Below are 14,824 nucleotides of genomic sequence, written 5' to 3' on the forward strand. Positions count from 1 at the left end.
TCGAGGGCCCGTCTGTATCCAGAGCGCAGGCAGGAAGTGCGTCTCACTTGCCCCCTGACTTGTCACATCAATGCTGCTTTCATTACTCTCCCTCTGTGGGGCAAGATGGGAGCTGTGAAAAAGGATCACTGGTACTTCGTGGTACTCCTCTTTCTCCCCATTGTTAAAGGTATGTACGCCAAATATATGACTTAAATAATTGCCTATGTTAAATACCCGAGATTGAACATGTCATAACAATTGTATAGTAAACTTTCTCAGACTGTTGTTGTCATTCACTTTTCATCTTGCTCAACAAAATCAGCAACTTGTCTTAGACTTTTCAGATAGTTTAATATTCAAAATCTCTGTTCCACTGAGAATATCGTCCGACTTGAAAATTGCTTACAATTTAGTTTGGATGAGAAGCTTTGGAAAACGCGTGAGCTTGATCAGTAGCTATTGTCAGTGGTGTTGGGCTCATTACCATTTCCCTGGAGACAAACAGCGATCTGTGGAAGTGCTAATCGTGCAGAGCTCTTTATAAACAGCTCCGTCATGAGCCACTTTTCACAGGTGCAATTCACAGCTAATGACTTGAATGTTCAGCGTAAGTAGTGGAAAATCTGTTTTATTATGGTACATTTACATAAAAAAGCTTTAAGGATATTAATGAACAAAATTGTAACCGCAACAAATAACAATGTAGTAACGATTGTATTTGTAGTCCTATTTTGTTTTCAGTACTCGTGACAGCAGCAGCTTTACCTGACTTCACCTTTAATGTCCCACGTTCTGTGTGCAGAGACTGTTTTGCAGAAGGAGCAGGTGGCCACCTCAGCTCTGGAGGAGGGCATGGTCCTGGACTGTGTGTGTCCCTGGAACGGCAGCCTCAGTCTGGTGTCCTGGACCAAAGCCCCAGACAAGGAGCCCATCGCTGTGTTACACCCGGAGCTGGGCACGTCCTTCCCACATCAGTACAGGGAGAGAGTGGAGTTTCTGAGGAGGAGTGCTCTGGACGGCAGCATCGCTTTGAGGAACGTCACCCATCAGGACATCGGTCTGTATCACTGCTCCGTGCAGACCTTCCCCCAGGGCCCGTGGACCACCAGCATCCAGGTGGAGGACCTGGGTAAGTCACACACTCTGTGGACACTTATTTATTGAAATAATATTACCCAAGCCATCTTTTTCAGATTTTCGTAACTGTAAAGTTTCAACACAAGCTTGTCGTCTAGCTTTTGAGCTCTGAATGCAACCTGCCGCATTAATCTGGCCTTGAGACTTTGTTTAAAAGTACACATATGTATTCACTAAATTGTGTGTGTAGGTTATGTTTATTTAGAATTGTTACTCAGATGTCCCATACAGTGCGTTGCGTGGGCTCACTGTAGTGGAAAATGTAACTGCCACTTGTCAAATAGAAGAAGATTTTATTTCCACACTTTCATCTCACAGCCTTTGTTTTCAGTTTTTTTTCATCCAGTTTCCTGTGTGCTGTCGTGTTGTGTTTGTCAGATGAACCTCCAGCATCAGATGAAGAGGATGTTGAGTTACCCACCCCTGAGCCACAGGAGGTCGGTCTGGAGGTGGCGGCAGTGCTGAATGAGAACCTGACCCTCAGCTGCACTGGGCTGCCCAACGTGACGGTGTACCAGGTGATCATGGAGAGGCTGGAGTCGGGCCGATCCTGGGCCATCATCGGGGTGTGTAAGTCGCTGGACGCGGCTCTGCTCAGTGAGGACTACAGCGAGCGCGGCACTTTCAGCTGTGACCACTCCCTGGACGTCAGTCTGCAGCTGCTCCAGGTGCAGCAGGAGGACAGCGGCTTTTATCGCTGCACCTTCCACACCGAGACTGGAACCCACAGCACCACCATGACGCTGTCTGTGTCAGAGCCAGGTGTGGAAGCCTGCAACCACACGGCACCACAAAACCTACACTGTCACCACTTTTGTCTCCAAATAGGCCAGTGTGCCAAGGGAGGTTTTACAACAGTACTAGCAGAAGTCACAGTAATGGCACATTCTTCTTACTTTCAGAATGTCAGATTTTGTAGTAGCAGTGGACTCGGTGTCCGTTATGTCGATGGTTAGTGGTTCCACCCCAGTGCAAACAGGCAGTGTCTGTGTACACTGACATGAATGTGTGCTTGTAAACTTGGATACAAAACAATACAGTGCGTCATGTTTAGTGGCTTCTGCCCCATGTACGGACCAAACCAACGAAAGCCAGAAATGCAGAGAAGGATTGTATCACTATCCATATAGTTTTGTTAAAGAGGGGGTATTATGCTTTTTTCAATCACACAGCACCAGTCTATAGCACACTACAATGATGATGCAACCTTCTGTTGGTCTGTAAATGCAGTAAATTAGAATAACTGCCTTGTCTAAAATTGCTCTCTCAAAATGGCTGTAGCGAATGTCTTGAAATAGGCCTCTGTCTCTTTAAGAACCTCTGACCCTTTCCGACACGCCCCCTCCACACGCTGTCTGTGGCATCAGTGGGGAGGGGGTTCTGCTGAGGAGCAGTGGTTGGTTACTCGGCTGGTGACGAAAGCTCGGAGGCGTCTCCAGGAGGTGGGGGCGTTCCTAGGAGGAATCAGGCAAACCTATCCCTAAAATGGCTGCCATCAGAGTTTTTACAGATTACTCAAAAATATGTGAATGTGCCAAGGCAACACTTCAGACATGTTTTTTAATGAGGGAATGACATAATAACATGATATAAAGCTTGAAAAAGCATAATACCCCCCCTTTAAGAGAAAGAAATACCATTTACCATACCATAGTTGATCAACTGTTGAGCTACAGTTGAGCGCTCAAAGCACAATCCCTGTATATCAGCCATCACATATGGTTCACACCTGCAGAACCGCGGCTTCCTGTGAACTGTAGCACTGTTCTGCAGGTGTCAGTCTGCTGTTTCCTTTTATTCTCTCTTTTTCTACACACTTTTAACCAGCATCTGCTTCTGTTTTGTCTTTTCCAGGAGGCATCAGCCTGTCCATGTACATGTTCTATATCTACTGTGGTGCAGGGATCGCTGGCCTGCTACTCCTGATCGCCATCATTATTGTAGTTGTCAGACACAGGTAGACGCTGACCTTAATAACATGTTTGTTTTCAATTGTTTGTTTCCTTTTCAAGATTGTATCTCTTGTGTTTTAGGAACAGAAACAAACGAATAGAGTACAGAGTGAAAAAACTATATCCGTCACACAGACAGGTGAGACTGGTCATGTCCGAGCGTTATTAATTGAACTTTAATTACTTTTCCCTCCAGTAATGCTCACTTTCTCTAAATATTTACTGTACCTTGTGTCATATAATTGTGCAGCTTTTCAGGATGTAGCAAAGTAAATGCTGGATATACTGTATTCAGCCCTTACAAGGCAGTGAACACATTCCCAGTTCTTAACAGGGATGAGTTTATAGACACAACTTGTAGGGTCACTGTCACAGAAATGCTGGAAAACTAGTTTAGACAATTTATATGAATATTACCTGGACATTTTTTCAACATAATGAAAACAATCTAAAGGTTTTGTTTATAGTACCTTGATTTGTTGATCTTAGTCAATATTATGGTATATTCTTTTTGAAAAATAAGAGTTTTCACATATTATTTGTGTATGTATACAACCTTAACACACAGTTAGTCCTCAACATGTAAAGTGACATTTCTCTTGTAAATATCGCTGCCCCACCTCTGGTCCTTTCACAGTTGACATATGATACAGTTGACATTCCTGGCCAAGTCAGGATGTTGTATTTTACAGAAATCAAAAACGTCTTACCTTTTATAATATGTAATATTGAATAGTACAGCTGTATATCTTTTACACTTGTTGCTACATTCTGCAAAGCTGCAAATCCCTCTCCTTAACCCTTGAAACACTAACCCTGTCCCACCACGTTCACAGCCCAATTTCTATGAGAACATCTCTGTGTGTCCCAGACGAGCAAAGATGCCCAGACATACGAGGCAGTGCCCGGTGTACGCCAACCTGCAGTATGTCCGAGAGCACAAGTGTCGTACTTGTGACCGCTTAAAACAGCAGTACTTTGTGTAGTGCTATTGTACACATGTAAATATAGTTGATATAGTTTTTAAAAATGTAACTGTTCATGACTTGTTTATTATTTCAGTCAGTCTATAGAGCGCATTAACACATTGAATAAGTGTCTGAAAGCAATATTTTTCATTGACTGATTTGCGATTCCTCATAATATGCAGCAGTGATTCTGTACAATATGCACTTTCCTGCTTGAACTGAACTATATAAGCCTATTTTTTCATTTTCTCTGATATTTAAATGTGCTGATGGCTCTTCATGTTGTGATTTCATTTCGGTGTTAACAACTAAAGCTACCCTTTGTTTGGGTCCAAACCTGCACCTTTCTAACTAAACCACGGTCTTCATAATAACTGTTGAGGAAGCCATTGTTTTTGGAGAGTACAACGGTATTTGACAGTCACCGTTGGGCTAAAAAAGACTTGACAAAAGCCTGTGTAATCACTCTTTTCACTTCCCTAACCCTCCAGCAAAAATACGGGGACAAAAGCTGGTGTAATTGCGCTCCTTTTTACTCCTGTCCCTCCTGGTTTTCCTATTCAAAGCACCACAATGGCAGTCTGTCTAATCATATAACGGAAACAGAAACGCAGCGCTGCAGAGAACCGCATTTCCCAGAAGGCACTCTGTCTGGGATGGCTGCATTCCACTCATTATGAAAGCAACACTCTTAATTAGCCATTCCTGTGCTTTGTTTACCCCCAAACTGTTTTATTTCACACACTCTTTTCGTTTCTAATGCTGGAGTGTAATGTAAATTATGTTTGTAGAAATGGAGGCGGTCGCAGAGGAAGTGACCAAGCAGATACGGACTGAATTGTTGATTATTATGAGACAATGTGTGCAACTTTTTTCTTTTTTTTTGTTGTGATAAGCAATTGTGAAACTGAATGGTACAATGCAAAATAAAGATGCTAAACCCAGTGTTATTTCCTGCAGTCTGCGGGTGAACTGTGAAAACCACATTGCAGTCAAATCAAAGCTTCACAAATGCAATGCATGGACATTCAATTTATTACATGGTCATCAAAAACATTATGTACATTTAGTGAAAACTGCAGTCCTACTCTCGAACAGACATAAAAGGTGTTGACACATACCAGTGGATACAATAAAGGGTAACTAAACATCATGGTGCATAAAGTGCATATGACAGGTCGTTACCACCAGGTCTTAATACCAGTCAGATTCCAGTAGATTTAGACTTTGGCTAAGAACTTGTGAGCTTCAATAACCACAATCTGGCCCTATGAGTTTTAGGCAAACCAAGATCTGAACATTTGAGGTTATTCCAGAATATGTTCAGATTGAGTAAGCACGCTACAGGGCTGAAATGAGAAAACAGGTTTACTGTGGTATATTTGGTAGTTCCATCTTCATCAGGGGTAGGCAAGTTTGTTTGGTGGAGGGATGATTTTCTTCATTGCTAAAATGTCAAGGCCATTTTTTTCTACCAATATAAGTTTTGCAAATCATGTATAACCTATGGGATGTTTTGCTGGGAAATGTGAAAATATTGACAGTATTTCTACATTTTAGAGTGCTTTGTCTCATATTTGGTCTCTAATTTATTAATAAATGTTCTCTCAAAACTGACGTTGCCTACCCCTGCTCTACATCAAAAAACAAAAGCATTTTCCTTTTTAATATATCATAAATGATTGTGCAAAAAGTCATCACCCAATATATTTGCTTTTAAAAACAAGTTAATGTCATTTTTTTCTGAAGACTTATACCAAGTTTTCTGTTTTGTTTTGTTTTTTAGACGTTAACAATTTTACTTTCATGTGGCTAAGGACGTGTCAGTCCTTGGAGTATGTGATTGGTTTTCTTTTCGTCTTTTGCTTCACTTCACTTCTTTTACTACAGGCGATTCCCATCAAGCATATGCAGTATTTAGAAAGTCATGAAAACCTGTCATATGTACTTTAACATGTAAGATGTAAGTAAATGCGTCACAAGTCGAAAGTATAAGGGCAGGCTCCAATGAAACCTATGAAAATAAATGACTCACATTGTAAAGGGACACAACACGAGAAATAGTGCAGGTAAACCTTTTTACATAGCAAATACATAAATACTAAATTAAGTTAATGTGGACAAACAGAGTATGGTTTAAAATGATGCAACACAAAAATAAAGTGAAAAAAGTTCTAGCAGAAACTGAGCTTCTCTTAAGTGCTACGAGGTTCAGTAACAAAGACAAAAACACAGACACACGTTTAAATAAATTAAATACATATCATCAATGATTGTCATCCGTTTTGTGAACAGATTTTTACCACATAAGACAGGAATGTGTCTCCAGTCAGTAACGAAAAGCAAAAACCATATTTCAAATGAGGCATTTCGTAGCTGGGTTTCTGTTTTGAGGTTGCAGGGCTAAGTCTACAGTCCACAACAAAGGTTTGGTGTTGGAAGGCACTTCTTACTGAAACACAGGTGTGGCAACATAATTTATCATAAATGAAGGTAAAATGGCTTCTAAATATTAAGACTTAAAATATAAATAACATATGAGGTGCCGACAATCGTCTCAGGACACTGCCCTTTAGGGAAAATACATAATGGTTACTTATCTCCAATGTGTGGGTGTCTGTAAGTCAAATATCATTTATATTTAAATTCTCTCCCTTGTTATGTTTGTGTTTTATCTATCTTAGGACCGCTTTCGTGTGAATAAACAACTGCCAGCTTTTATTTTCAAATGCACTCAAAGCCACACTGCAGAATCTTTCACCCAATCCATTTCCTCACGACTGAGGGAAATCCCTCTGTGCCGTGAGTGGGCTCGCCTCTCCTGAGACCTGACCCACAACTTCAGCTCACCTCCACGGAGCATTGGGTTCTCTAATGCTTTATTTTTGATATCCCGCAGCAGATATATAGGATTGTTGGTGTCTGGCTGAACATTAAGAGCACATTTTATCAGCTGATCTTGTGACATAGCAACATACAGTGTAATCCGCAGTGTGGCTTTAAGTAATTGGCAACTTCAGGGAAACCACGTTCCCTACCTTGAATGCAGGCTACAGAGGACTTACAGCTTATTTAGCTAATCTATCAATGTCATTGAAGTAATTAATAGTGTGTCGGCTTGTTGCTAAACTTTACATATTCTAGAGACTAAACATTGTTTGTCAGAAGTACGGTGTTCCTCTGAGTGCTGAGGCTGTACTTTACTAATATCAGCCATATGTCCGATCATCAATCACTCTGTGTGTCAATTTTAATGAATCGTGGGAAATCTATTTAAAATGCGCAACTACAAAAACATTTTGGTGCAATTTTCCGTTGCTGAGGTCACAAATAAGACAATATGTCCCACTTCTAAAAGCCTTTCCATTGTCTACAGTTGACACTAATGTCTTTTTTTTTTTTTTAAGGAGCACTGGGAAATCCTATCTTACATGTGTCACTATACAGATTTCTACAGGTTGTCTACAGTGGCTGGTTTACAAATCAGTCCGTGTTTTTGGTGCCGTCATTGAACTGGTCTCAGGCTGCAACTCGTCGCACAGCCACTAGAGGGCGTTGGTGCTTCTTCCTGGAGCGGGCTGTCCTCGTGCTCCTCGTCCTCCTCGTCCTGCTCGTGCTCGTCCGACAGAAAACTGGGGAAGGTCTGTGCGCGAGGGATGAAAGTCAGAGACAGGCCGTTTCCTGAGAAGACAGAGATGAAAATGTTACACAAGGATATTGTCCATTTGTTTGCCGCTGGTAAAATGCACAGTGCTATGGCATTGTAAGGCCCAGCGCATACTCTTCCATCTGTTGCTTAGTTACAATAGGCCTGGTCCACATACAGCCTTCCACAAGCTTACATAGAAATAACATGTTATGTGTAATTAGATGAATAGTATTTTCTCACTAAAGTACAATATCCTGGAGGAGGACAAAATAAATACCATTCCACTAATAGATAAACATGGGTGCAGAGCCTTTGATTATGAACATCATTTTGTTTTAAATTTTGTTTTTATCTGATTTTATTCACCTGTTGTTGCACTTTGAGGTTTCTTTTCAATGTAAAGTGCAATATAAATAAAATGTATTGTTATTATTATTATTATTATTTACACACACACACACACACACACTGTTACAGGAGTGGATATATGTCGGTAAATCAAAGCTTCGGACAGAAAAGCAGTATTAAAATTGATCCCATTTGAACATACATGTACTTTTCCAAACAGAGATTCACATTCCCAACCCTTTCCTCCAAGAGACTGTGTACAAGTACTTCATAACTTTCTCAAACCTCACAATATGCTTTACATTTCAAGATGAACTGCAAATATGTTATGCATTTTTCACACCTCATGGAGAATGCTTAAAACCAGCAGTAGTGGCCTATAGAACATTGTGTGTTTACTGTTGCTTTTATGTCCATGACTTTGGACAATAAGTAACAAGTATTATCATTGAGTAATAGCTCAAAAGAAGTAACTTTTGATTCAATTAGCTACAAAGTAAACCTATTGGACATTCTCGTATGAGGCAAAGATAAAAACACTGTCTCCACTTGTTTTAAAGCTAAGTATTCCTTTTGTCACCTTATACGGTCTATGTTCACTTTCTTTAGGGAGTAAGGGACCTTTTTGGACGCAGGGCTGTGCTTTACTACTGTGAGCATATTAATAATATATGAGGATGCCGCTCGGGGCCGGGCCGGGGATAGAGTGACTAGATGCTGCTGATCATGCGCTGAACAAGGAGGAAGTGGCCACTGATCAATATTTCAGGAGGTGCAAAAATAAAGACCAGAAACAAAGCTGTAATCAAGTTTAAGTACTACTGTACTGCACTGTGCACATACACGAGCTCCACATGTCAAAACCTCTGAAGGCCACTCCTCAAAGCAGTGGCCTTCAGAGGTTAATTGAATCTTGATTAACACATTAAAATCTGAATTTGTTTCCAGGGAGCAGTGTTGTATAGACAGACCCGGCTGCTCCTTCAGCAATAGTTGTCCTTGGCAAACATTTATTTCTGCTCTGGACGTTATATCGGACGAGCGCTGGCAGTTTCGGCTAATCTGTGCACAAGGACAGTCATTGATTTAATGCTCAGCCCTAAAGAGCTCACAACTGGAGCTTAAAGCCTGGGTAAGAATCTGTTCTATAGCTGTTGTGAGTAAAACATGATGATATATTTTGTGGATTTGTATTTATTTTTCTAGTTCCAGTGCTACGTCATAAGATACAGTGTGATGGTATTAGCACCTGTTTAGGGCATACTTAGTTTCATGATTTTAAGAATTAGCCAAAAACATAGAAGAATACACAAGGAGCGATGAAGCTTTAGGGGGATGTCAAGGCAAATCATTGATTATGAGAAGAGTAAATGACAAATCAAAGATGCAAAGCAGCAGCAGTGTAATAAAACTACAACTGAATCCGGATTATAACAATCTTGGAGTCTTAAAACAGCATGAAATTTGGAGTGGAGTTTGGAGTACGGAGTAAAATGGAAATGTTTTGTGTTAAAGCAGTGCTAAGTAACTCATGCCCCTAGAGGCCATAAGCGCAACTGCAGGTATTGTAGCAAGTTGAGATTTTTATTCTCATTAATTGTCCGTGAGAGAGGGATATTGTACATTCAATTACACAATGGAAATAATTGTTTTCACTCAAACGTGGCTGTAAATACTGTTTAAGTGGCGCTAGGCCGCAGTTAGCTTTGCCCGTTAGCCTGTTAGCTTCTTCTTCGTGATTCCATTAGTGTGTATTGGTGGCTCCGACCCGGTGGCAGTCAAGTTGCAATTGTGGTTTTCTGGCCAGAGACACCAGGGTGAGATGAAAGACCCCCCAATCATCCCATCAACACTTGTATTACCCCCAGAGGGACTACGAAAAGGATTTATTAAGGGAAACAAGTTACTAAGTCCTGCTTTAATGTGCCTGTCACCATGTCTGCACTGTTTATGCTCCGTATGTAAAAACGGTGGCCTATTCCTTTAATAGCACAGTTATAATTCAGATGATTGTGTTGACATTTTTCCATCAATATGTTCAAAAGATAATGAAGATTAAAAATAGAAATACATGCTTAAATATACTACCAATGGCTTATTTTAACCTGTGACCAAGGAGGATGGAAAAAGGCCACGAGGACCAAGTAAAAAGCAAAAATGACCCTGGCTGAAGTGGCAATCAGTGTCACACAGAGAGACAGAAAAGAGGCTGAGAGACACAAAGGCGGCTCCGGAGTGAGTAAGACCAGAGGACAGGAGCGCCAAAACAGGTGAGTCATCACTGACCTCTTCATGAAGACAATAGAGGAACGCTCATGTATTGCAATTGCGAGTATACTTTCCAGACATTAGATGATGCAGGTTTAACCATGTCCAGGAGCATTTATTACACTTGAGAGACGACGGATGGCTCAACTGCGATAGAGACGCAATGATATTTCGTTCTGTAGACATTTCCTTAAATAATTGAGGCCACTGTGATTGGCTGATTGCGATCATTCAATTGATGAGCTGCAATGGAGTTTTAGAGATTTCCAAATCCATAAAACTGTTTAAAACAAGGGAGGGGGAACTTCTTTTTTTCCCCTCTCTCCTCCCCTTTGCACCTAATAGATTGCTAAAACAACTGATGCGCAGCCGGGCAGAACCTTTTCACATCTTTGCCAAGACGATCCCTCTCGCCAACCAGAACCCATTTGGGCGGGAGGGAAATCAGAGGCGGGCGGCCCAGTGCTGACAGCGAGAGAGAGAGGGAGAGAGGGAGAAGCGTCATGTCCAGCATTTTCTTATAGGAGCTGAGCAAGAGACCCGACAAGTCTGACAGCCAAGGGGCAAATGGTGACTGCTATATTTATACACACAACCTGCTGCACTGACATCAAAATCAAGTGTTTAAATAGTCCCCGAAGATAACACAAGAGGGAATGTGGAGGCAACCGAGGAATATTAAGTCCCATTTGGCTGTTCCCATGGACAATTTGGCACGAGTTCACACCGTGTGATTTGGCTAACCTCAGCGATGTAGAAATATAAAGAGGATTGTGGTTTACAAAAGGGCGAATAAAAGGTAACGCACTTGCACATCTAAAAACTGAAATGCTATTCTTCTTAAATTAGTTTAGCAGATCATATTTCAGGCTCCTCTCAAAAGTTAGACCAGGCAATCTGACGACGAATGAATTAAGCAAATGTTTATCTTTGTTAAGCTGTCCCATCAATCTTCGCAAAACTGTTTCCGATGCAACACTTTTGTGACAGTAGTCGTTCGTTTACTTTCATACTTCATCTAAATTCATGAGCCCCACGGAACGACATAGACACAAAGATAATACAATTACAGAATATGTGATGGCAGCGTCAGCATTGTTGCCCAGTTTCTTCCCTCCGATGTCTGATATTACTTGTGTCCTCCTTCTTTCTCCGTTCACAATAGACTGCCCACGTGTGTCGTCACAAGTACAGGTGGCTGAATAGTGCCATTGTAACGGCTAGAAAATGGTGGTTGCCCTTCGTGAAAAATGACGCAACAATGCTGACGTCCAGTGTGTGTCTTGCCTCACACAGCGACTGAAAAGGAAAAGGCACATTCAACCGTTTAAAATATGGGTAAACAAAATATGTCCCGCACAAAAGAGGCCCAGGGCAGTTGAACAGCAACAATCACTGGCCTCGTTTGTGGTACACTTTCCCTATAATAGTACAAATTCAATAGCCAATATAAATGTCTCGACGCTTCATACAGGAGAAAAATACAGACCTCGTATGTGAAAATGCATAAAGCTTTGCAGAACCTGGAACAGTCAGAGCGGACCGTGGTGTTTTAAAAGTGCTTATCACAAAGTGGCCATACCACCTCGTGAATGCCAGATCTCGTCTGATCTTGGCAGCTGAGCAGGTTGGACTTGTTAGAACCGGGATGGAGAAGTGTGGGAACACCAGGAAGCTTGTTTGAAAGGCAGGTGAGTGAGTGTGTGGTGGCTGGAGGGCGCAATGGCGCGGACTGATACAGCCGTGCTTCTGTCAGTCAAGCCCAAGGCAGCTGTGGCTACATACAGTAGCATACCACTGATTATGGGGTGACAAGGGTTGCCAGTGGCTTTTTAAGCCATTTTGCGGGTGAAAAAAAATGTCCAAGTTTTTTTGCCTTGTTCTTTTCAATGTAAAATGGGCTATTTTTTTGTTCGAAACACAAAATCTCAAACCTAAGGCTCCTCGAGGGTGAAAGGGGCGGTTTCTCATCATCATAGGAGCACATAGGCTTGGTTAACTAGTAAACAATACGGAAAATTCTAGCTGTGCCGTAAGTCGTTTTTCAGATATTTTTGGGTGGGTTTGGCTGCCAAGACATGGCAACCCTGGGGGTGTCCCTTGTGAGGAAACTCCTGTACGACTGAAAGCCTAAACAGACATTAGTGGAAAGCGCTACACAAATAAAATTCTCTACTTTTTATTTCTGGGAATCATTAAGTTCAGTCAAGTATAATGCCCTCGAGATCCAAGGTCAATGCATTATAGCTCAAATTGTTCCTGACATGTTCGTACTTGAAATAAGTCATCTACAATCTTTAAAACCCCAAACAAAACAGTACATGGCTACATTTCTCCCTTTCATCTCCTCTTTTTCTGTAGCTGGCTAAAATGAGACATTGGCAGCTATTTACTCTTTTGTTTATGAAATGTTGAACTTTTTAATTTTTGGCTGATCACACTGACTCTGCAAAATTACTCCTCAGATTCCCCTCTTTAAACACTTTTCACTGTTTTGAATCTTTAATTGCTGCATTTTGGTCCAACAAGGCACTTGGGATGTTTCTGATCCAGACAAGCAGGAGCTGATACGAAGGCAGCGCTCGATGCCAAATCTCGCATTAACAGAAGAGAAGGGGGAAACACAAGTATAGGTGAATAAACCGCAGCGGGACAGGGACGCGTGCGCTGTAATTATCCCTGCGGACCCACGGGGTATTTGAACGCAACCCGAGCATGACTCAGCAAATTGACTGTGCTGATTGGATATTCATCGTGCATGCAGCGAGGCATCAGGGCCAAAAATCTGATTTCGCTTCTTCATACCTCACGTAATAACAGCCATTCACAATAATTCAATGTAGCCCAAAGTGAAAAAACAAAAACAATTATAGAAATGTGAGGATACATTAAAATTGACCTGATACAGAAACAAACTGGCCCTTCTGTCTCAAACCATGCTTTCCAAATACTGGCAAACAGTAGCTGGAATGATATTATAAAACGGCTCAGAATGGGTCTGGAGATGGATTGTGGGTTTGAAAATGCGGAGGACAGTCTTGTGTTCTCTCTGTGATGCAACAAAACCCAGTAAATACACTGGAGCGCTTCAGAAGTAGAATAAATGAAGGGAAAAGGATTAGCCTAAGTGGACTTATCATACATAAAAATAGACCTTGAAACATTATTTTGGACGTCTCAGCATTGGTATTTTACACTAAATAATTTGAAAGGATGTCTGAAATGATGGAGCTAGAAATGAGAGACTTTGAGTGGGGCTCCTCCTGCTGGCAGCCATAGGAATAACTTTGTTGCTGTTACGATTTACAGCACGGTTTACAGCTTCAGCATGGCGTGATAAAGACACATTTAGCGCTAAACAACTCAGAGCTTTAATAATGGGGAGGACACAACAATGACGCAATTGTATCCAGGAAGTACAAGGGAAGCGCTGACACCATAGAGGAAGAAAAGAAATTTAACAGCTTTGCCCGGGGATTACTACTGAATGTAGTGAAATATTACTCAAGGTATGTCTTTGATGAGGGAATATGGTTAAAACATGGTTTAACCTCTTAAACCCTACCTGAACCGAGCACATTTTCTCCAGTTTGGCTTTACCCAAACCTAGAAGCTTTTTGAAAGTGTCAAAATAGAGACAAAAATGAGACGAAAATGAGGACAAAAAAGCCAAAAACACAACAAAAAAGTGACGAAAAAGTGATGAAAATGTGATGAAAAAGCCACAAAAAGGCAAGTGACAAAAAAAAAACAGTTAAAATGCAGCAAAAAAACACAAAAGAGAAACAGAACAAGGAACAAAAAAGCCACAAAAGAGCAACTGAAAAGCGATTGGTCATTGTTGTCTCTGTGTACTCTTTGCTCACTGCAAATTAATTTCCCCACTACATTTAGTGCATCTAGTACTACTACCACTACTACTACTGCTAATGCTGCTACTACTACTACTACTACTACAAAAGAGTGAAAAAGTGACAAAAAAAAATGTGATGAAAAAGTGACGACGACGCCTCAGCAACACAAGGAAAAAATCCTTTTAGATCAAGTTTTGTGGGTCTTTGCTTTCAAATGAGGCATTACTCTGGCCTATAGGCTGTAACATTTTAGATTTAGGTAAAGCTGAAATGGAGAAAATGCACTCGAGTCAGCGGTTATAGCTCAAAAAACTAAATTGTGCATGATATGTCCACTTTAAAACTGCTTGAATAAAAGTAGTCGATTGTGGCTCTTAAAATTATCTTGGCTTGAAATTTGAAAATATCATTAAAAAACAACACCAAATTCTAAAAACATTCATGAATATTTTTACACATTGATAATACAGTGTTATGCCGGTGTTACTTCTTGACACAAATCACTCCCTTTTTATCCAGATTGAGATCAATAACAAGAACTCAAAGAAAATTGAGCACTGAAAATATAACATTGCACTAGGACGTGAACAACTACTGAAAACCCAGGGAAGTGCGAGTATTAATAACAAAGTTACCAAAAATAACAACAGATTTGAAAGCTGGGTC

At 41.0% G+C, this 14,824-nt stretch overlaps 2 protein-coding genes across 4 annotated transcripts in view; one reads left to right on the plus strand and one right to left on the minus strand.

Annotated features, from left to right (window-relative positions):
• The first annotated feature begins 58 nt into the window (after positions 1-58).
• On the plus strand, positions 59-4,971 carry cd226 (CD226 molecule). 3 transcript variants are annotated; one of them, XM_079575854.1, is made up of 6 exons: positions 59-169; positions 785-1,111; positions 1,498-1,881; positions 2,974-3,076; positions 3,153-3,210; positions 4,831-4,971. In XM_079575854.1, the coding sequence occupies exons 1-6, from the start codon at positions 106-108 to the stop codon at positions 4,855-4,857; spliced, it is 963 nt and encodes a 320-aa protein (XP_079431980.1). In that variant the 5' UTR covers positions 59-105; the 3' UTR covers positions 4,858-4,971. The 3 variants fall into 3 exon arrangements, with proteins under 3 accessions (XP_079431980.1, XP_079431979.1, XP_079431981.1); XM_079575853.1 differs by lacking the exon at positions 4,831-4,971 and adding an exon at positions 3,943-4,079; XM_079575855.1 differs by lacking the exon at positions 4,831-4,971 and adding an exon at positions 3,908-4,079 and having other exon boundaries at positions 73-169.
• A 1,874-nt stretch (positions 4,972-6,845) lies between these two features.
• dok6 (docking protein 6) overlaps positions 6,846-14,824 on the minus strand; it is a 56,566-nt gene continuing 48,587 nt past the window's right edge. The window contains exon 8 of the mRNA XM_079575826.1: positions 6,846-7,720. Within this exon, the coding sequence (XP_079431952.1) occupies positions 7,545-7,720 (176 nt within the window). The 3' untranslated portion in view covers positions 6,846-7,544. The remainder of the gene's footprint in view (positions 7,721-14,824) is intronic.

The sequence above is a fragment of the Gobius niger genome (genome assembly GCF_951799975.1).
Source record: "Gobius niger genome assembly, chromosome: 18".
NCBI lineage: Eukaryota > Metazoa > Chordata > Actinopteri > Gobiiformes > Gobiidae > Gobius > Gobius niger.

Bases quoted from the DNA above. Each gene is read 5' to 3' on its own strand.
- cd226 (XM_079575855.1), top strand. From the start codon at position 106: ATGGGAGCTGTGAAAAAGGATCACTGGTACTTCGTGGTACTCCTCTTT. The intron at 3,077-3,152 runs GTAGACGCTGAC...CTTGTGTTTTAG, and splicing joins ATTGTAGTTGTCAGACACAG to GAACAGAAACAAACGAATAG. The intron at 3,211-3,907 runs GTGAGACTGGTC...CCACGTTCACAG, and splicing joins TATATCCGTCACACAGACAG to CCCAATTTCTATGAGAACAT.